Raw genomic sequence first — 24206 nt, forward strand, 5'->3', positions numbered from 1 at the left:
ATGTTGCAACAAGAAGCTGGCAATGGAAATACCCACAATTCGAAAAACCTCTCAAATATCGGTAAAACATATGTGGCCTCTCATGAGGTGTTTTATGAGATGTTTCGATATTGAAGTGTTTTGCAAAAGCATGAGGAAAACACGTTTTAGAGGTGCACCTAAATACCGAACTGGCGCACTGGGCCGTCTCGCGTCTCCCTTCCCGGAAATAGAGGCCGACCCACAGGCTGGGAGATGACCAATATGCCCGAACAATGTCAAGGGGGCTGTAAGGACGTTGCCTTTGAGCGATCACCCAATGCCTTCGTCTTCTATTGACATCCCGGCAACAGCGGTGGTTGCAATATTTTCCCCAAAGTGGAGTCTTGCAGTATGAGATCTTACGAGAATTACGGCTTGTGACGCAAAACAGAAACTCTTTATTGCAGGGGTATCAAACGTACGGTCCACAGGTCGGATAGGACCCGCTAACAGGTTTTTGCCAAGTATAGAAATGAGCCAACATTTTTAATAAAAGAAACCGCTGTTCTTAATTTGTCCACTAGATGTTGCAATAGCCATTATTTGTATCTTTGTAGATGATGCTACATATGAAAAAAAAAAACACATGACATTAGTGCACCAGTGGAAGAAAATGAGCAAACTACATAGATAACATTGTGTAATTTGATTTTGATATTATTTTTTAATCTTGACAGCTTGAAAATTAACACCAATGAGTTGACTGATGAACATTATCACATAACTTATTCAGAAAATATAAGTAACGACAATTGAAGATAGAATACTGTTAACCACAACAAGTAAGTCTAAAGAATTCCCAAAAACATTATCAATCAATTAATCAGTGTTTGTTTATATAGCCCTAAATCACAAGTGTCTCAAAGGACTGCACAAACCACAACGACATCCTCGGTAGAGCCCACATAAGGGCAAAGAAAACCTCACACCCAATGGGATGTCGGTGACAGTGACAATAATGACTATGAGAAACCTTAGAGAGGACCGCATATCCCCCAGGGGACCGAAAGCAATGGATGTCGAGGGGTCTAACATGATTTTTTTGAAAGTCCAATCCATAGTGGATCTAACATAACGGTGAGAGTACAGTTTAAAGTTATGATTTGTACATTTTCAGAATGTACTTGTTCTATTTTTAAACAAAGAAAACAATCTGAAGTTGTCTTTATTTTTAAGTTATAGTGCTGTGATTTTACCAGTTTGGCCCACTTGGGAGTAGATTTTCCTCCATGTGGCCCCTGATCTAAAATGTGTTTGACACCCCTGCTTGATTGGAAACAGATGAGTAGCAAATGTACATTGTCAAGATTTTAGAAATATCGCTATTATTTTGCGGAAAACTGCAACGAAAGCGCATTTACTGAGGCCTTGAGTATCACTCCTTGAATTCAAAAATACTTTGATGGATAGATAGATAGTACTTTATTGATTCCTTCAGGAGAGTTTTCTCAGGAAAATTTAAATTCCAGCAGCAGAATGCTTCTGTATCATTTCACCTATTATAGTTGTCTGCATCTAAAACAAAAATTATTCTTTATAAAGATTTGTTCAGTTTTTTGTTTGTCCGAAACAGACTATTTGGATTTATACTATTTCCTAATCGAACCTTGCTATATATTTCGTACGATTCAGACCTATTGAAGCATAATCCTAAAGGAAACCAAGGTACCACTGCAACTATGCCTGATATTGAAGTCTCCATGCTTGATTGTTGCAAGTCCTTGACTCTCTCTTGCTCTGTCCTTTCAGCAAAGAGATTTGTGATGCCAGTATTGGAGGCAGTATCGTCATGTGCCCACTATGTGACAAAAAGTGCTCTTTCTGGAAACTCAACTCTACGTGTCTTTCATCTTGGGTAACATACAGTAATACAATTAACTGTCTGTGATAAAGCCAATGAAACCTGCTGAGTCAGCACCTCCTCGTCTGCGATAATTTGCCCCCATGTGATGTTCTCTCTTCCAGCAATCCCATCTGTTTGACAATGAGGGGACTGTGTTCTTTGCCATATTCATGGGGATCTGGGGTGAGTGACAAGCTCTAATTTCTTGCAGTTTTTAGAAACCTCGGTGTGACCCATGTGTCCACTCGGGTAGAGGACAGATTTTTACAGTTAAGTGTTTCACACTCAAGCAATGGATTGCACTGGTGCTTCTTAAAAAGCCAGATCAGCATGCCAGTATAATTATGCTCAAGTCAGGTTTCCTGGCAAGCAATGTACAAAACCCAAAACCAGTGAAGTTGGCAGGTGGTGTAAATCGTGAATAAAAGCAGAATGCAATAATTTGCAAATCCTTTTCAACCTATATTCAATTGAATAGACTGCAAAGACACAATACGTAATGTTCGAACTGAAAAACTTCGTTATTTTTTGCAAATATTAGCTCATTTGGAATTTGATGCCTGCAACATGTTTCAAAAAAGCTGGCACAACTGGCAAAAAAGACTGAATGTTGAGGAATGCTCATCAAACACTTATTTAGAACATCCCACAGGTGAACAGGCTAATTGGGAACAAGAGGGTGCCATGATTGGGTATAAAAGCAGCTTCCATGAAATGCTCAGTCATTCACAAACAAGGATGGGGCGAGGGTCACCACTTTTGAACAAATGCGTTAGCAAATTGTCAAACAGTTTAAGAAAAACATTTCTCAACGAGCTATTGCAAACAATTTAGGGATTTCACCATCCACGGGCCGTTATATCATCAAAAGATTCAAAGAATCTGGAGAAATTATTGCACATAAGCGGCATGCCCGTGACCTTTGATCTCTCAGGCGGTACTGCATCAAAAAGTGGCATCACTGTGTAAAGGATATCCCCACATGGGCTCAGGAACACTCAGAAAACCACTGTCAGTAACTACAGTTTGTAAGTGCAAGTTAAAACTCTGCTATGCAAAGAGAAAGCCATTTATCAACAACACCCAGAAACGACACCGGCTTCGCTGAGCCCGAGTTCATCTAAGATGGAAAGTGGAAAAGTGTTCTTTGGTCTGACGAGTTCACGTTTCAAATTGTTTTTGAAAACTGTGGAGCTCGTGTCCTCCGGATCAAACAGGAAAAGAACCTCATAGACTGTTATAAGCGCAAATTTTCAAAGCCAGCATCTGTGATGGTATGGGGGTGTATTGACTTACACATCTGTGACTACTAATCATTGCATTCTGTTTTTATTTACGATTTAGTACACAACATGCCAACTTCATCGGTTTTGGGTTTTGTACTTCTTCACACTGCAGGACTTTGGTATTCTCATAAGTATGGTTGGCAAAGTCCCTCCTTGGAGCGCAACACCTTTGGTGAATGCAGTATGCATTTCTGACCATCAAAAACCACAAGATCCTGCTTTAATGAGGAAAATGAAATTATATTCACTTTTTTGCTTCCAACTCTGCTTAACAGTAACGCTCTTCTTGGAGTTCTGGAAGCGGCGTCAAGCCCGGTTGGAGTACGAGTGGGACCTGGTTGACTTTGAAGAAGAACAGCAACAGCTGCAAATCCGTCCTGAGTTTGAAATCAGATGTACTAACAGGAGACTCAACAAGATCACTCAGGTGCACCAGAACTTAAAAAGAAAAAAAGAACACACTGGAAACACTCACAATCTAATCAAGTGTATATTTCTAATATCTACTGAAAATATCTAAACAAACAGAATACAAGTCACTATCCCCTGAACAGGATTTTTTCAATGAGACATAAGAACTTGTTTTAGACAATAGAGCTTCTGGGGAAAAATACTACTTTTGAGCATCATAAAATTGTCATAAGACATACAACTTTATTAAGATCTATTATAAAGACTTGTCCAGGGTGTACCCCGCCTTCCGCCCGATTGTAGCTGAGATAGGCGCCAGCGTCCCCCGCAACCCCCAAAGGGAATAAGCGGTAGAAAATGGATGGATGGATTTCTTAAAACAAGCTCTTATGTCTCTTTAAAAACATTTTTATAGGGTTCGTGACTTGACTTAATTGTGTTAAGATATTTTGACAACAAATTAGAAATATACACTTGGTGTGATTGTGAGTTTTTCCAGTGTTGATACACTGCACTCTTGACCAGTTGCCTAGATTTAACATTTTATTTCTAAAAATATCCCTAGTTTAAAGCTATTTACTGTTTTTGAGTCATTGACTTTGTATCCTTATCTTAATTTTAGCTTACTTATATTTTGAATATTCTTGTTAAAACATGTTAAAATTGAGAAAATACCAATAAGGGGGCAGTATAGCTCGGTTGGTAGAGTGGCCATGCCAGCAACTTGAGGGTTCCAGGTTCGATCCCCATGTCCGCCATCCTAGTCACTGCCATTGTGTCCTTGGGCAAGACACTTTACCCACCTGCTCCCAGTGCTACACTGGTTTAAATGTAACTTAGATAGTGGGTTTCACTATGTAAAAGCGCTTTGAGTCACTAGCGAAAAGTGCTATATAAAATATAATTCACTTACTTTCAGTTCACTATTCTAATCCATTAATGTTTAAAGATTCTTTATACTTAATTTAAAAATTGCAAGTTGAATAATGTTTATTTTCAGAATAAAATACCTGCCCATTTCTAGATATACAAATCCTAATTTAGGATCTCTTACCAAGTAAAAATGGACCAAGTACTCTTACCTTACTCTTACCAAGTAAAATGGACAGATAATTTCATTAGTTTTTAGTATTTATTTCCCCTATAACAGGGGTCTGCAACCTGCGGCTCCAGAGCCGCATGCGGGTCTTTAGCTCCTCCTTAGTGGCTCCCTGGAGCTTTTCAAAAATGTATGAAAATAGAAAAAGATGGGGAAAAAAATATATTTTTGTTTTAATAGGGTTTCTCTTGGAGGACAATCCCACTATTTATATTAAACATGTTTTTGTGATGAGAGTATTTGGTGAGTGCCGTTTTGCCCTACAAATTTTGACAGTCCTTGAACTCACCTGAGTTTGTTACATGTGCAACTTTTTAGTTTTACGCCACTCTTTCTTCGTCTCATTTTGTCCACCAAATTAATTATGCTGTGTGTGAATGCACAAATGTGAGCTTTGTTGATGTTATTGACTTGTGTGGAGTGCTAATCAGGCATATTCGGTCAGTGCATGACTTCAAGCTAATCAATGCTAACATGCTATTTAGGATCGCTTTATGTACATATTGCATCATTATGCTTCACTTGTATGAATATTTGAGCTCATTTAATTGCCTATGTCCTCTGTCTATTTACAGTAATTGATATCTGCATTTCTAATGACATATTATCTATATGTAATATTGCCTGCAATTCAGCTTGCATAGATTGTTATAAATCCATTCGAAGAAGACAGCCCGCCATTTTCCTTAACTTGGACCATTGGCCATTCTAAGCCAGTAATATCTAAACCAAGAGTGTCAAACTCTGGCCCGCGGGCCAAATTTGGCCCGCCGTGTAATTTCATTTGGCCCTTGAGGCAGTATGAAATTAACATTAGAGCTGGCCCGCCGGTTTTATACCGCGGCACCGCCGCGGTAACACCTCATTCACCACTAATACTCATACTTGCCAACCTTCCCGATTCTCCCGGACTCCCAAATTTCAGTGCCCCTCTCGAAAATCTCCCGGGGTAAACATTCTCCCCATTTCTACCCGGACGACAATATTGGGGGCTTGCATTAACGGCACTGCCTTTAGCATCCTCTACAACCTGTCGTCACGTCCGCTTTTCCTACAAAGAAATAGCGTGCCAACCCAGTTACATAAGATACGCGGCTTTTACACACACACGCACACAAGTGAATGCAACGCATACTTGTTCAACAGCCATACAGGTCACACTGATGGTGGCCGTATAAACAACTTTATCAAGCTTACAAATATGCACCACACTGTGAACCCACACCAAACAAGAATAACAAACACATTTCGGGAGAACATCTGCACCGTAACACAACATAAACACAACAGAACAAATACCCAGAACCCCTTGCAGCACTAACTCTTCCGGGATGCTACAATATACCCCCCCCCCCCCCCCGCCCCCCCCCAAGCAATAATTAATGTTTTACTCATGCACTTTCTCTTGCTACTTCAAGGCTTGAATGTTTGATTAATTTGTTATTGTTATTTTATTTGCAAATGTATTATTAGCCCGTGGAAAAAGTTTATTTTGATATTTACCTCAGAGGGCTGCAAATAGAAAAGAGGCATTCAATTTTTATTTAAATTTTATTTGATATGCCATTGATATTTTTTAATTATTATTATGTAAAACTCGATTTTACATGTCACTATAACGTTATATAAGCCTTGCTTGTTCAATATTCAATGTAAAGCTTGTTTGGGTCCCTATTAAAAGGTTAATTTGTTCAACCTTGGCCCGTGGCTCTGTTCAGTTTTAAATTTTGGCCCACTCTGTATTTGAGTTTGGCACCCCTGATCTAAACGTTACTCACCCTCTTAGAAGCCTCTGTTTTACTAATGTTTTTCAATGTTGTAAAAATGGGTAGAATAAATATTGTATTTCAACATTTGTGTCAATGAAGATTTGTGTCAGCTGTCATTTTGATAGTAGGCTAATATAGACACTTACGGCATGTGTTGCCTTCATTTTTTTGCGGCTCTAGACAGATTTTTTGGTGTGTGTTTTTTGGTCCAATATGGTTCTTTCAACATTTTGGGTTGCCGACCCCTGCCCTATAATCTAGTATGCAAACTAAATTATGTCCATTGTTTAGTCTTTTATTTTGTGTGTTTTTATGTCAAACTATGTTGCTTAGTATCGTCAATTTCCAATGAGTTCTGCCGCCAGATAGTGTTGAAGCACCAATTTGTGCCAGTGAATGGAATTGGAATCAGGATTTCTACATTACTTTGACAGCCCTAGAAAAGTCAATTACATACATGCAATGACAATAATTCACCTTGCAGGAAATGGAACCATATCTTCCCACCACTAGCAAGTGCGCTCGATTCTGCCTCTCTGCAACCACGGTCATCTTCTGGGTATGTGGATGTTTGAGCAGTTTCACAATGGACCATGCTGGGCCGTACACTTCTAATAATGTTTGTTCTCCCCACAGATCTCTCTGATCCTGGCATGTATTATTGGGGTCATAGCGTACAGGCTGGCTGTGTATGCTGCCTTTGCAAGTATCATCAAAAACCCCATGAGGAAAATCCAGGTGGTGGGCAGGTTCATCACTCCACAACTGGCCACATCGGTGACTGCTTCCTGCATTAACTTTGTCATCATCATGATCCTCAACTTTTTCTATGAGAGGGTGGCTGTCTGGATCACTGATATGGGTACACTGATCCTTTCAAGCATCCACACATTATGACTGTTATTCAGCATCTCATCTCTCACTGTGTGCTTCGTGCAGAGATTCCAAAGACCCACTTGGAGTACGAGAACCGGCTCACCATGAAGATGTTCCTCTTTCAGTTTGTCAACTATTACTCCTCTTGCTTCTACGTTGCTTTCTTCAAAGGAAAATTTGTGGGTTTCCCCGGTGAATATTCGTACATGTTCGGAAAGTGGAGCAAGCTGAGAAATGAAGAGGTGGGTTTCTCTGGTCTCTCAACACATTTGAACACACACAAAAGTAGCAAAAATTGATACTGTTGAGTACCGGTAGCGACTCGCAAGTACTGGTAATTTGGATTCTAATGTGAAAGGTACTGTCACGCCAAATTTCTTTCCCCCTACAACCCCCCCCCCATTTACTTCCGGGGTCACGTTTCCTCACGTTTCCTCTTACGTCATTCCATTGCTTGTGTTTGTAAATAGTTTTTTTTTTTAATTTTGTATAATATAGCGCATGGGTGTCAAACTCTGGCCCGCCATGTAATTTAATTTGGCCCTTGAGGCAATATCAATTTAGCATTAGAGCTGGCCCGCCGGTGTTATACAGCGTCGGTGCCGCTGTAACACCACATTCACCGCTAATACTCATACTTGCCAACCCTCCTAATTTTCCCGGTAGACTCCCAAAGTTCAGTGCCCTTCCCAAAAATCTCCCAGGGCAACCATTCTCCCGAATTTCTACCGATTTCCACCTGGACAACTATATTGGGGTCGTGCATTTAAGGCACTGCCTTTAGCGTTCTCTACAACCTGTTGTCACGTCCGCTTTTCCTCCACACTAACAGCGTGTCACATAATATTTTGTGGCTTTTACACACACACACACACAAGTGAATGCAAGGCATACTTGGTCAACAGCCGTACAGGTCACACTGAGGGTGGCCGTATAAACAACTTTAGCACTGTTACAAATATGCGCCACACTGTGAACCCACACCAAACAAGAATGACAAACACATTTCAGGTGAACATCCGCACCGTAATACAACAGAACAAATACCCAGACCCCCTTGCAGCACTAACTCTTCCGGGAAACTTCCAGCAAACTGACCAATAATTAACGTTTTATTCATGCATTTTCTCTTGCTACTTCAAGGCTTGAATGTTTCATTCATTCCTTATTGTTATTTTATTTTCAAATGTATTATTAGCCTGTGGAAAAAATTTGATATTTACCTCAGAAGATTGCAAGTAGAAAAAAGGCGTTACATTTTTATTTAAATTTTATTTGGTATGCCATTGATATTTTTTTAAATTATTATTTTTATTATTTGAAACCGGATTTTGCATGTCTCTAAAGTTATATAAGCCTTGCTTGTTCAATATTCAATGCAACACTGGTTTGGGTCCCTATTAAAAGGTTAATTTGTTCAACCTTGGCCCGCGACTTTGTTCCGTTTTAAAATTTTGGCCCACTCTGTATTTGAGTTTGACACCCCTGATATAGCGTTAACAAAACGTCTGTATTTTTATAATATAGCGTTTTATTTTTATGATATAGCGTTATATTTTTATAATATAGCGTTAACAAAACGTCTGTGTTAATCGGACAAATTAACTTGAGTATATTCCTGACTGATCATTTGACTCGTGGACATATGCGGAAATGAATAACAGTGTAATTAAGTTTTTTTTAGTTCTTTGTGTAAGTGAACTAAATTAAAATGACATTTATGTGAACTTAAATTTTTTTACTTTAATTCGTTGTTTTTACGTCAGCACTCTTGTTTCCCATTAATTCGTGTTACTTTGGGAATGCATATGTCAACAAATACTCATTGCACATTTGACTACCGTTCAGGACGGAGAATTAAACGGTTTTTGATTCGTTTTCCACGGGTCAACACTACTTCAGGGTTGATTTTTCTTTCAGACGGATGGGTTCTAGGTTGATAATGTTGGCAAACACGATTTACTGAGATTCACTCTAACTTTGAGTAAGAACATATCTTTACTGTATGCGGCTGGTCCGTGGTAGCCCAATATTGAGACGTGAGTAGCAGTTTTTAGCAAATAATAAAAATAATTGCCAACAACCCGATAATAACCCTGACATGACTTTGAATTCTCTACAATTATAAACTTTTCCCTCCGTGTCAAGTCACTTTCCGTAATGAGCCAATGATCAGTTCAGGTATAATTGAAGCTGCCTAATAATAAGTATATGCCAAATTGTTTGTCCATAATGTGCACATATGTACCTCAGTGAAGTCAGATGACCCGTGGTCAGACAAACGACAATATTTAGAATAAGAACATAAAAATAAGGAAAAACCTTGGGTATTTCTTCAAGACTTTAAGATTAGGTAAAAGGAAACATGTGTGACGTAAGAGGAAACATGACGGCGTAAGTAAATGGGGGGTAAGTTTTTGTAAGGGGGAAGAAATTTGGCGTGACTGTCACGCCTGTAGATTATGTTTTGTTTTCTGTCATGTCTGATCACGATGGTGTACGGCCATACTACTCTGAGCATCCTCAATCTTGTTTGTTCACGAAGCTAAGCAGTATCTGGCCTGGTTAGTACTTGGATGGGAGACTGACTAGGAATACCAGGTGCTGTTTGACCTTTGGACTCTTTAAGTTCCTTTTTTTTTCACTCCCTGTTTTGTCACCATGACGACCAGTCAGTTCACCTGTCATGTCTCACACCTGCTTTCAATCACCACATCTTTATTTAAGCCTGTCATTTTATGTTGGTCGTCCTGGCGTCATTGTGTTTCTTTTCATGCTTTGTCCATGCCAGTTTTTTCATGCTAAAGTCCTTGCTACTCTTGTCCAGCCATAGTAAGTGTTATTTGCATTATGTTCATAGTTTGTTAAAGTGTTAGTTTTGTCTGATTACCCAAGTTGTGCCTCCGCAGCGAGTGCTTTTTGTTTGTACCTTTTTTTAGTTAAAATTAAATCATGTTTTTACCTGAACGCAATGTTTTGAGTAGTCTGTCTACCTTCCTGGGAGAAAGACCCCGCAGCAAGTTGCGACCCCCCTCCCATCCTGACAGTGACAGTACCAATCCCTAGCCTTGGACCTTGATTTCTAATCTATAAAACCCAAAATCAGTGAAGTTTGAACGTTGTGTATATGGTAAATAAAAACAGAATTCAATGATTTGCAAATCATTTTCAACTTATATTGAATTGAATAGACTGCAAAGACAAGATATTTAATGTTTGAACTGCGGAATTTCATTTTTTTTTTGCAAATCATTAACTTGCAAAAAAAATTGGCACAGGGGTATTTTTGCTACTGTGTCACATCACCTTTACTTTTAACAACACTCAGTAAACGTTTGGGAACTGAGAAGACCAATTTTTGAAGCTTTTCAGGTGGAATTCTTTCCCATATTTGCTTGATGTACGGCTTTAGTTGATCAACAGTCCTGGATCTCTGTTGTCATATTTTAAGCTTCATGATGTGGTCTAAACTACAGGCAGGCCAGTCTGGTACCCGCACTCTTTTACTACTAAGCCACGCTGTTGTAACACATGCAGAATGTGGCTTGGCATTGTCTTGTTGAAATAAGCAGAGGCGTCCATGATAACGTTGCTTGGATGGCAACATATGTTGCACCAAAACCTGTGTGTACCTTTCAGCATTAATGGTGCCTTCACAGATGTGTAAGTTACCCATGCCTTGGGCACTAATACACCCCCCATATCATCACAGATGCTGGCTTTTAACTTTGCGACTATAACAATCCGGATGGTTAGTTTCCTCTTTGTTTCGTCCACAGTTTCCAAAAACTCTTTGAAATGTAGACTCGTCAGACCACAGAACAGTTTTCCACTTTGCATCAGTCCATCTCAGATGAGCCTGGGCCCAGCGAAGGCGGCGATGCTTCTGGGTGTTGTTGATAAATTGCTTTGGCTTTGTATAGTAGAGTTTTAACTTGCACTTACAAATGTAGCAACCAACTATCGTTACTGACAGTGGTTCTCTGAAGTGTTCCTGAGCTAATATGGCGATATCCTTTACACATGGATGTTGATTTTTGATGCAGTACCGCCTGAGGGATCGAAAGTCATGGGAATGCTGCTTACATGCAGGGATTTCTCCAGATTCTCTGAACCTTTTGATGATATTACGGACCGTAGATGGAGAAATCCCCTAAATTGCTCGTTGAGAAATGTTGTTCTTAAACTGTCGGAGAATTTGCTCACGCATTTGTTCACAAAGTGGTGACCCTCGCCCCATCCTTGTTTGTGAATGACTGAACATTTCATGGAAGCTGCTTTTATACCCAATTATGACACCCACTTGTTCCCAATTAGCCTGTTCACCTGTGGGATGTTCCAAATAAGTGTTTTGATGAGCATTCCTCAATTTTATCAGTCTGTTTTGCCACTTGTGCCAGCTTTTTTGAAATATGTTTTAGGCATCAAATTCCAAATGAGCAAATATTTTCCAAAAAAATTCAGTTTCTTAGTTCCAACACTAAATATCTTATCTTTGTAGTGTATTCAATCGAATATACGTTGAAAGGGATTTGCAAATCATTGTATTCTGTTTTATATTTACAATTTACACAACATGCCAACTTCACTGGTTTTGGGTTTTGTAATAGAAATGGAATACATTTGACAGCAGACCATCCATTTCAATGTTTTCTTCAATTTAACACAGCAGGAGAATTATGCCAGAGGTTCTGCCATATTTCTTCGAGTGCCCCAGTGTGCAATTTGGCAGCAGTCAGTAGTAAATCAAATCACAATATACTGTATTTCAACTTTTTACCATCCTAGTGTGACCCTGGAGGCTGTCTGATTGAGCTGACCACTCAGTTGGTGATCGTCATGGCAGGAAAACAACTGTGGGGAAACATCCAGGAAGCTCTGCTACCGTAAGTGCATCAAATCATCACACCCTTACTTACAAATATACAGGTGATCCTTGTTTTGTTTTTTTGTCGTTATTGGAAAGCATGAATCATATCAGGGGTTTTCAAAGTACAGCACATGCAATAATATGAACAAACAAATATTTTCAAGCGTGTTATGTAGATGTGTTGTTTGCTCTGTTTACGTACTCTCATCGTATAGAACAGGGGTGTCAAACTCGTTTTAATTGAGGGCCATATTGCAGTTATGTTCGCACAATTGCCTATGCATTTGATAATTTGTTTTTTTCATGTACAATGTAAAAAATAATTGTAGATTTTACAATAAAAAAACGGACAGGTCAGTCGCAAAAATGTTACCGTAAAATTTTTTTCCTGCATGTTACTGTAAATGGAATACATAGTACCACTATTTTTCATGGTACAAAACTGACAGCTCAGTTGATAGAATTTTACTGTAAAATTTACAGTTATTTTTACTGTAAATATAAAACTGCATTTTTACAGTAAAATTCTGGTAACTTAACTGCCGGATTTTACCGTAAAAATGACAACTGTATAAAGTGTACTATTGTGAATTGCAAATCAGTATTACCGTTTTTTACAGTGAAAAACTGGTTGCTCAGTTGCCAGCATTTTATGGTCAAAAAACAGTGTTAATGTTTTTTTCATGGACATTTATAAAATTTGACAATTTCATGAATAACTTGCTCTGAAATTATAAGTCAAGCAGATAAAATATAAGCTTTGACTTCAGCCTATTCCTTTTTCGGTCATTCTCTTTTTCTTTTCTTTTGTGTGTGTATGTGTGTGATTGTTTATGTATAACCTGTACTGTAAAACTGATCACACAAAATGGTTGATTATATGACCGAAATCAACTTATTTCATTCATTCATTCATTCATTCATAAAAAAGTATGTAGTTCTAGTTTAACAAAAACATTGCCTAAATGTATGATCATATATTTGTTATAATTTTCATGTTTCAAAATGTGTCATGTCTTGATGATCATGTTTTGTTTAGTTGTGTTAGTTTACTTCAAGACTCCATTAGTTCCTGTTTTTTCACTCCATTGTTTTCTTTCCATGACAACCCATTAGTTTTCACCAATCATCTAACTATTATTTAAACCGAAAGTTGCCAGGAAGTCAGCCTGGCGACTTTACCTCTGTTACTCATTCCGGTCCATAGTTATGCTTCTTGCCATGCCACGTAAGTTTTTGTTTTTTCATGTCACAGATATCGAGTTTTGTTTCATGTTCATAGTTTCTGCCTTAGTGCAAGTTTTGTTTTTCACAGCCAAGTTTTTGTGAGCGTCTTTTGTTTGTTCATGTTTTGAGTTAAGATTAAATCATGTCGTTACCTTCACGCCTTGCCCGCTCCAACTTTCCTTTGCCTTCCAGGAAAACAAACCCCAAAGTCCAAAATGATGCGATTGCATTGAGTATACATGTATTTTTTCCATCAAAATGGAAAAACCTAATACATTTAGTAAGAAAATATCAAGTCTTTTAATGACGCATATTATTTCCAGGCTTTCGAGGGCCAAATAAAATGATGTGGCTGGCCAGATCTGGCCCCCTGGCCTAGAGTTTGATACTTGTGGTATAGAAGGAACTAAAAATGTTGCATCTCACGTCACATAAGTTTGTTTAGTAGGTTTGAAATATATTTTTTTTCTGTATTTTCTCAAGTGTTTTGATGGCTCCTTACAAAAACCTTGTATTACATTCTACAGCGCTACATACATAATGTTGTGGTCATTAGTGTGCATTCTTAATAGTACCATGGTACCTTGGTTTTTTGACTCATATGAAAACCTAAGCAATTGCTCACATAAGAAATAATGTAAAATCAAATAATCCCTTCCAGAGACACAAAACACATTTTATAGAGAATAATTATGGATTTACATGCAGATATCATTTTGAAGTACATATACATGGTACACGAAATGTAATTTTACCTTTATTGAAAGCTCTTGGTGAAGACTTTGCTTGGAGTTATTTCTTGAATTTAACATATGCTTTATTAAAATCCCGGCACAAACAATTTTCCGGTGGTCATACTATGTTTGATTTGTTTGCTGTTATTTTGTTACATTTGCTTCCTGTTTTTGTGTTGACTGAATGTATTCCCTTTACTCCTGTGAGAGGAGATTATAATGTGCAGCTCTTTGTTATCCCACCCTGAGGGTTTTTACTGTAAGCACATGCCGCTTCATTCACTGAATGTTAGATGTATGTTTTCCATTACATTTTGTGTTGCCTTCTTCCCTTTTCCTTGTCTTATTTCACACGTCTGTCCACTAACGAGAGGGATTCTTTGTTTGGGAACCCTATCTCACAAAGACAGACCAGTTGTTTGGCCATATGATAACCAAAACGATTAATGGAAAGCCAGGGCAAAAATCTGGGGACATTTTTGTCCAAAAATCAAATTATATGAAAAGGGGGGCTTACCAAAATTGATGTACCATCGTAATAATATACTGTATATAATATAGATCATAATATGATCTATACGGTTTATCCCTTGCCTAGGCTATGGTTTTAGTTGGGGTGAATCTGGAGACTGCTTTCAATGTTACATGTTTTTTTTAAGTTAATTTGCTGATAGGGCTTCAACTACTGATTAAGGCACGTAAAATTGCTTTTCAAGGCGCTGCAGTGTCCTCTGACCAAACACGTTCCTTCGGCCTAAACCAGCGGTGTCCAAATTGTGACCTGGGAGCCATTTACAGCCCGCAGCTACTTAAATGTTGACAGTCCTCTGCACATTTTAAAAATACTATTAAGAAAGAAAACATTAAAAAGTGGAATAAAAGCGCAAACAGGTGTAACGTAATGTGAACATGTTGCAATGTTTACTCTCTTAACACAAAGATGCCGTGCAGGAAGTTTTTTTTTTTTCTTTATAGCGGTCATTGCTCAGAAAATGATATTGAATCAAAATCAATGTTATTATGAATTATTGATCCATTCAAGGCTGCATTTTGATAAATTTTTTGTGGGGGAAATATTGCATATTTTGTGTTTTTGCCGTTTAAAAAACTGTTTATTTGACAAAAATGGCCACACACACCCTCCACATCGTTATTTATACTTTCTGAATAAATTATGTGATCATCTTCATCAGTCAACTCATTTTCAATCCATCAGGATAAAAAATAGAACAAAATCAAATTACAGGATGTTATTTATGTAGTTTGCTCATTTACCTCGACTGGTGTTTTTTTATGATTTTATTACATATGTAGCATACCGTATTTCCTTGAATTGCCGCAGGGCATATAGTATGTGCCTGCCTTGAATTACTGCCAGGTCAAACTCGCTTCCTAAAATAATTAGCGCATGCTTAGTATTACCGCCTGGTCAAACTCGTGACGTCACGTGTGACACTTCCCCTGTCATCATTTTCAAAATGGAGGAGGCTGATTTCAATACCGGTAATTTGAAATCACATAAAGGGAAAAAGATTAAGAGTGATTCAGTAGGATTTGAGGTCCAAGTTTACATCACACTCAAATGTTTACTGTATACCTTTGGTAAGTGCCGTAGAGAGAAGAGGTTTTAAAATAATTAGCGCATGGCTTACATTTCCCGCATGCCTTTGGTAAGCGCAGGAGTGAGAAGAGGTTTTAAATGAATTAGCGCCCTGGCGGCAATTCAAGGAAATACGGTAATCTAGATTAGAAAGATACAAATAATTGCTATTGCTACATCTAGTGGACACATGTAGAACAGCAGTTTTTTCATTCAAAAATTTCGGCTCATTTTTATACTTAGCCAACTCATCCCGGGGGCTGGATAAAACCTGTTGGCGGGCCGTACGTTTGACACCCCTGATCTAGAGATTTAAGCGTTGAATAATAATGATAATCGTACATGACTTATTTTTATTTTATTTTTTTGGACTGAGACCCTTCTGGTTCCCCGGGACCAAACTTGAGGTGAACCCTAAAGGTTGAAAATAAATCTGTATATTGTACTAGATTTGAAAATGAAAACTATCAAAATGGTCTCCACATTCTTTGAATATTTTGGTGTGTGGCTTTGATTGAAAAAAGTTTGGACACCTCTAGTCTAAAAAATACCTTTATGGCCTTTATCAGGTTGATGCGTAACTGGTGGAGCAGCAGAAAAGGACGGCACCATCCTGAAAATCATTACAGCCGCTGGGAGCAGGACAACGTCCTGCAGAACTTCGGCCAGCTAGGATTGTTCTATGAGTACCTGGAGATGGGTATGATGGATAATGTTTTGTACGCTATGTTCATTCTATTTTCACTTTTATTGAATTGTGTTTTTTTTCGTCTCTTTACGCACCCTCTCAGTTGTCCAGTTTGGTTTCATCACTCTGTTTGTCGCCTCGTTTCCTTTGGCTCCCGTACTGGCTCTCTTTAACAACATTCTGGAAATTAGGGTGGATGCTTGGAAGTTCACCACCCAGTTCAGACGACCTGTGGCGTCCAAGGCCCGAAACATCGGAGCATGGCAGGAGATACTCAATGCAGTTGCCATATTGTCCGTGGTCACAAATGTGCGTTTCCTTGTCTATTTTGCTTCTCACACAATGGGGGGAATGGATACATTGTCCATTTACTGCATTCTGCTTCTTTGTCGTTCTCATTGATTTCAGGCGTTCATCATGGCATTCACCTCAGACATGATTCCTCGTATGGTCTATCTGTATGCGTACAGTAAAGAGGGCTCCATGTGGGGTTACGTGAACAACAGCTTGTCAGTATACAACATTTCACAGATCCCTGACCCCAACATGCCAGAAGAACAAGCCAACTGGTTCGATAATTCAACAGCCAACTGCAGGTATTAAGCATATTTTTTACAATGTAATGGACTAACATTTTAGTGCAAAAAAGCTGTCTTTTTTTATAATGAATTAAAGCAGTGGTTCTTAACCTTTTTTCAATGATGTACCCCCTTGGGAAAATTTTTTTAATTCCAGTACCCCCTAATCAGAGCAAAGCATTTTTGGTTGAAAAAAAGAGAAAAAGAAGTAAAATACAGCACTATGTCATAAGTTTCTGATTTATTAAATTGTATAACAGTGCAAAATATTGCTCATTTGTAGTGATCTTTCTTGGACTATTTGGGAAAAAAAGATATGAAAGTAACTAAAAACTTGTTGAAAAATAAACAAGTGATTCAATTATAAATAAAGATTTCTACACATAGAAGTAATCATCAACTTAAAGTGGTCTCTTTGGGGATTGTATTAGAGATCCATCTGGATTCATGAACTTCATTCTAAACATTTCTTCACAAAAAATAAATCTTTAACATCAATATTTATGGAACATGTCCACAAAAAATCTAGCTGCCAACACTGAATATTGCATTGTTGCATTTTTTTTTAACAGTTTATGAACTTACATTCATATTTTGTTGAAGTATTATTCAATGCTGTGTGTGTGTGTGTGTGTGTGTGTGTGTGTGTGTGTGTGTGTGTGTGTGTGTGTGTGTGTGTGTGTGTGTGTGTGTGTGTATTTGTCTTGTCTTGTCTTGTCTCATAGTAAAAGTGGTACTACCTTATTGTTAGTGTACAGGAGTTTTTCTTGTTTTTGTTTATAGAGTATTGTTGTATTATATTGTTTATGTTAAATGTGGAATGAGTGAGAGGGGTTGGGATATTATAAGCATCTGCTTCATCCAACCCCTTTTCAAGCCTTGCGTAAATATCTCTGCCAAAATGTAAAAAAAAAAACCTGTGTTTGGTTGTACTTTGCAGGTTTTGAAATAAATATTTCAATTCATTAAATATATTTATAAAGGATTTTTGAATTGTTGCTATTTTTAGAATATTTAAAAAAAAATCTAAAGTACTCCTTGGTATACCTTTAAGTACCTTCAGGGGTACGCGTACCCCCATTTGAGAGCCACTGCATTAAGGCAGTGGTCCCCAACCTTCTTGTATCCACGAACCGGTCAACGCTTAATAATTTGTCCACCGGCCCGGTGGGGTGTCCTTTTTTTTTCTTCTTTTTTTTCTTTCTTCTTTGTCATGAAAAAGGGACGTTTTTGTCATGAAAAAGGGAGTTTTTGTGGTTGGTGCACTATTTATAAGTGTAGATTGTGTTTTTAATGTTAATTTAATAAAAAAAAAAAAAAAAATTGTTTTTATACCATGTGTTTATACAATGTGTATTGTATTCATGACACATTGTATTCAATACATGACACATTGTATTCAGGATGTGTTATGGGTATTTGTTGTGTTTTGCGTTTATGTTGTGTTACTGTGAAGATGTTCTCCTGAAATGTGTTTGTCATTCTTAATTGCTGTGGCTTCACAGCGTGGCGAATATTACTAAGAGTGTTAAAATTGTTTATATCACAACCATTAGTGTACTCTGTGTCACCCAGTATGCCTTGCAGTCGTTTGCGTGTTGCTGTCGTGTTGCGTTTAAGTTGTGTTACTCTGAGGATGTTCTCCCGAAATGTGTTTGTCAATCTTGTTGGGTGTGGCTTCACAGCGTGGCGCATATGTGTTAAAGTTGTTTTTATCACAACCATCAGTGTACTCTGTGTCACCCAGAATGCCTTTCAATCTTGAACGTGCAATTGCGGAACATGTTGCCGGACCAACAATCGGTTTGGACATGTTGTTGAAGGTGTCCAAGGCAAAGGCTCCACAGCACGCCCATATTCTTGTAATCAGGATGAACTCTTTTGAATAGTTGCAGGAAGGTTAGCGGCTCCAAATACCATCATTACTCTGTGAAACAGGTTTAAACAGCTCTGTGAGTGGTAAAGGTGGACAACCTCTGATGTATTTCGGCGGGCGGTTGGCGGGCGGGTACGGTACTGATAAAATGTTGGTTCGGGTGGACGGCGGGTGGATGACGACTTTGGAGATGCGGATGATATAATTGCCTATCCACGCATCTGTAACAGGCAGGATGAAGCAGGTCTTTTATGGTGAAGACAGGAACTGTGCAGTCGGTCTTTAAAGTTTTTACAGCAGGTACGGCCCAAGAGTCTGTTGAAATGAAGTGTTTTGCTCTGTCCGTCCTGTCAGTGATTTTTTTCTTAATAATGAGCTCGCAGCAGCCAGAGTCATCTCACAAGATCCTCGGGTGCCGAGAATGTCAAACAACTGACGAAAGTGAAGTCTTGGTGAAGATTGATGAATGCTCATTTTTATGTCCATTTTTTTAATGCCTGGCTCGATCGACTGACACCCTCCGCGATCGACGTAATGCCCACCCCTGCTTTAGAGGATGGTGGTAATTTACATTCAAAACAGTTCCTTGTAGTCTAAACAATATGTGTTGGCTATGCTTCGGTGTAAATTGCGCTTACATTTTTTTCCACAGTCACTTTTATAACCCGTTTTGTGAGTGTCTGCAAAATGTTTGATTCTTGAGACGTTGTGTGTAATCCATATTTCTGGTTAGCAGAAGTGTTATTTTCTATTCCATTGCAGGTGTATTGTGTTTTTTTTTTCTATTCATGCTACCTTCCTTGTTGGACTTTACAGATACAGAGATTATCGCTATCCCCCAGGCCATCATAGGGAGTATACTCACACCATGCAGTTCTGGCACATACTGGCCGCCAAGATGGCCTTCATTATCATCATGGAGGTATGATACATTACTACATTTTATATCATATAAAGTACAAATGCTTAAAGAGGAACTGTAATTTTGGGGGAATTTTGCCTATCGTTCACAATCGTTGTGAGAGACAAGAAGACAAAAGGTTTGTTTGTTTTGCATTCTGACATATAAAAGTCTTCTTTGTTATGTACTGAGAAGACAAGGAGGCGACAACCAAGGCAGAGTTGCGGTTCACAAGGTTTATTGAAAATGTTGATGATTACGTGGCGTGTATATGCTACTCCAAGTAAATGAGTGTAGAGCAGGGGTCACCAACGCGGTGCCCGCGGGCACCAGGTAGCCCGTAAGGACCAGATGAGTCACCCGCTGGCCTGTTCTAAAAATAGCTCAAATAACAGCACTTATCAGTGAGCTGCCTCTATTTTTTAAAATTTGATTTATTTACTAGCAAGATGGTCTCACTTTGCTCGACATTTTTGATTCTAAGAGGGACAAAAGTCAATAGAATTTTAAAATCCAAGAAAATATTTTAAAGACTTGGTCTTCACTTGTTTAAATAAATTCATTTATTTTTTTACTTTGCTTCTTATAACTTTCAGAAAGACAATTTTAGAGAAAAAATACAACCTTAAAAGTGATTTTAGGATTTTTAAACACATATACCTTAATTTTTACCTTTTAAATTCCTTCCTCTTTTTTCCTGACAATTTAAATCAATGTTCAAGTATTTTTTATTTTATTTTATTGTAAAGAATAATAAATACATTTTAATTTAATTCTTCATTTTAGCTTCTGTTTTTTGACGAAGAATATTCGGGAAATATTTCTTCAAACTCATTTTGATTAAAATAAAAAAATATATATTTTGGCAAATCTAGAATATCCATGGAATCAAATTTAAATCTTATTTCAAAGTGGATTTTAACCTATTTAAAACATGTCATCAAATTTCAAAAATTAATCTTAATCAGGAAAAATTACTAATGATGTTCCATAAATTATTTTATAGATTTTTTCAAAAAGATTCGAATTAGCTCATTTTTGTCTTAATTTTTTTCGGTTGAATTTTGAATTTTAAAGTCGAAATTAAAGATAAACTATGTTTCAAAATTGTATTTTCATTTTTTTTCCTGTTTTCTCCTCTTTTAAACCATTCAATTAAGTGTTTTTTCATCATTTATTCTCTACAAAAAACCTTCGGTAAAAAGAAAAAAAATGTACGACGGAATGACAGACAATTTTTATATATATAGATTTATTTATTAAAGGTAAATTGAGCAAATTGGTTATTTCTGGCAATTTATTTAAGTGTGTATCAAACTGGTAGCCCTTCGCATTAATCAGTACCCAGGAAGTAGCTCTTGGTTTCAAAAAGGTTGGTGACCCCTGCTGTAATATTAATAGTGTAAATGTTACCAGAAGTTGTTGTCTGTGAATGTTGGATGTATCATTCGTCGAATCAAAGGGGGGCAAGGCGAAGAGGAGGTCCGTGAACAGGCAAGGGGTCGAGGGAAGAAGCGAGGCAGCATAGTCCGTGTCCGTGCAGGGGGTATAGGATCGAGGAAAGCAGTCAGGAATCAGGATGGATGTCGAGAGTCGAAACACGGTAACGGAAGACAGGGTTTTGTAGTTGTTTTAGAGGGCTTTGAAGGCTACAACGGTAACTCCCATTAGCAGCATCTTCCAAGCTTTTTTTTTTACCATCCTCTCTATGTTCAGCTTCAAAAAACTAGGGTTGTGAATCTTCATTTGTCCAAAAATAATCATCTTCATTGTCTATTACCAAGTCTGCCATGACTATAGTACACACTTTGTGTTTGTTTCCGGGTGTAGGACGTCGGAAGTGTGCTGCTATGGAAACGTAGATTTAACATTATAATGATTAAAATGACCAAAATACGGTAAATATTGTACATATTACATATTCTTATGAATGTGTCTGTTACTACATTATATATATATATATATATATATATATATATATATATATATATATATATATATATATATATATATATATGTATATATGTATATATGTATGTATATATGTATATATGTATGTATATATGTATATATATATATGTTTATATATATATATATGTATATATACATATGTATATGTGTGTATATATGTATATGTTTATATATATATATATATATATATATATATGTATATATATATACATATATATATATACTTGCAGTGTGTATATAAAACCTTGATGGAGGGTTCTGAAATTGTTTTAGAGGGCGTTGAAGACTACAACGGTAATTCCCATTAACCGCATCTTCCAAGCGTTTTTTTACCATCCTCTGTATATTCAGCTTCAAAAAGCTAAAGTTGTGAATCTTCATTTGTCCAAACATACTCGCGTTTTTTTTCAGGAGTAGGAAGTCAGAAGTGCGCTACTACTGAAATGGAAATCAATGCGCGGAAGAAATAATTTCCGGCAATGATTAAAATGGAATGAGCGGTAGAAAATGGATGGATGGATGGATGATTAAAATGACCAGAATATGGTAAATATTGAACATATTATATATTGTAATGGCCGTGTCTGTTACTACATTATCTATACACTTGCAGTGTGTATATAAAAGGTTGATGGAGGGTTTTGTAGTTGTTTTAGAGGGGTTTGAAGACTACAACGGTAACTCCCATTAGCTGCATCTTGCAAGCGTTTATTTACCATCCTCTGTATATTCAGCTTCAAAAAACTAAGGTTGTGAATCTTCATTTGTCCAAAAATAATCATATTCATAGTCTGTTACCAAGTCTGCAATGACTAGAAAACACACCCGCGTTTGTTTCCTGAAGTAGGAAGTCAGAGGTGTGCTGCAATGGAAACGGAAATCAACGCTCGGAAGAAATTAGTTCCGGCAATGATTAAAATTACCAAAATACGATAAATATTGTACATATTACATATTGTTTTGAACGTTTCTGTTACTACATTATATATACACTTGCAGTGTGTCTATAAAAGGTTGATGGAGGGTTTTGTAGTTGTTTTAGAGGGCGTTTAAGGCTACAATGGTAACTCCCATTAGCCGCATCTTCCAAGCGTTTTTTACCATCCTCTGTATATTCAGCTTCAAAAAACTAAGGTTGTGAATCTTCATTTGTCCAAAAATAATCATATTCATTTTCTGTTACCAAGTCTGCCTTGAATATCGTACACACTTTGCGTTGGTTTCTGGGAGTAGGAAGTCAGAAGTGTGCTGCTATGGAAACGGAAATCAATGCGCGGAATAAATCAGTTCCGGCAATAATTAAAATGAACAAAATCCACTAAATATTGTATATATTACATATTGTTCTGAATGTTTCTGTTACTATATTATATATACACTTGCAGTGTGTATATATAACGTTGATGGAGGGTTTTGAAGTTGTTTTAGAGGGCGTTTAAGACTACAACGGTAACTCCCATTAGCCACATCTTGCAAGCGTGTTTTCCCTACTTTAAAATCCTAAAAAAAAACATATTTGTTCTTGTAATAATAATGATCGTGAACGACTGGCAAAATTCCCAAAAAAGTGTGGGTCCCCTTTAAGTTGGATCTTCTCCTTTCGCAGCACGTGGTCTTTCTGGTGAAGTTCTTTGTGGCCTGGATGATCCCGGACGTCCCTTCGGACGTGAAGGCCCGGATCAAACGGGAACGCTACCTGATCCAAGAGTACCTGCATAACTACGAGGTGGAGAGGCTCAAACTTCAACTGAGCGCCAGCTTTGTCACCGAGGCCTTCACAGAGATGTCCACTGAGCTGGACAAGCATGAAGTGCTGTCCGAGTGCCTGTAGCCAAGAATGGACATTTAAGAGTTGTGGGTTCAACTGCTGATAGCATCCAAATGCTGGCCTTGCTTCTTTTTTTTTTAATAGGCTGTAAGATATTCCTATATTAGGATCCGGGCAAGAAAAAAAATACAAATCTGCTTCTTAAATGCATGTACTATAATTGTGCCGTCAAAAACTGGAAGGTGTTGATGTCCAAATGAGCAACAATGAGCATAACGATTGTATTGTGCGACTCCTCACGCAATGCCTTCCTTCCTACCAAGCTACATGTTTGTTTTATTGTTGCGCTAATGACATTGTAATTTCCCTTCCTAACTAACAGATTTTCTTATCTTCCCGCATGTGACAACGTGTGTAAAGTGAAGGGCTGAACTTGTCGGAAAAAGCTAATAATCTGTTGGTGGTGAAAAATATCCTGATTGTTGCTGGTTTGTTACTGTGGTCGTCAATAAACAGTGGAAAATAATCACACGGATCATAAATATGTGAGTATGATCTTTAGCTGGGCTATAAGATTGCTATCTGTGTTGCTTGAGTGTTTTATGTTTATGTGAAAAAGAAAACTTCTACTGCAACAATCCAATGTATTTATTGTCCAACCTGAATTAAAGTTTGCAACAATGATTCA

The 24206-nt window shown here is 37.7% G+C and overlaps 1 protein-coding gene across 4 annotated transcripts in view; it reads left to right on the top strand.

The window, feature by feature from the left end:
- The window catches only part of ano5b (anoctamin 5b), a 135954-nt gene extending 111748 nt beyond the window's left edge, over positions 1-24206 (top strand). For all 4 annotated transcript variants that reach the window (XM_061887647.1, XM_061887649.1, XM_061887648.1 and 1 more), the window contains 12 exons: positions 1771-1876; positions 1987-2047; positions 3426-3577; positions 6914-6988; positions 7066-7291; positions 7369-7547; positions 12094-12191; positions 16306-16436; positions 16528-16733; positions 16833-17020; positions 19695-19800; positions 23357-24206. In XM_061887647.1, coding sequence (XP_061743631.1) covers positions 1771-1876; positions 1987-2047; positions 3426-3577; positions 6914-6988; positions 7066-7291; positions 7369-7547; positions 12094-12191; positions 16306-16436; positions 16528-16733; positions 16833-17020; positions 19695-19800; positions 23357-23581 — 1753 coding nt within the window. In that variant the 3' untranslated portion in view covers positions 23582-24206. The remainder of the gene's footprint in view (positions 1-1770; positions 1877-1986; positions 2048-3425; positions 3578-6913; positions 6989-7065; positions 7292-7368; positions 7548-12093; positions 12192-16305; positions 16437-16527; positions 16734-16832; positions 17021-19694; positions 19801-23356) is intronic.

This window comes from Nerophis ophidion, linkage group LG25, assembly GCF_033978795.1.
Source record: "Nerophis ophidion isolate RoL-2023_Sa linkage group LG25, RoL_Noph_v1.0, whole genome shotgun sequence".
In the NCBI taxonomy this organism is placed as follows: Eukaryota; Metazoa; Chordata; class Actinopteri; order Syngnathiformes; family Syngnathidae; genus Nerophis; species Nerophis ophidion.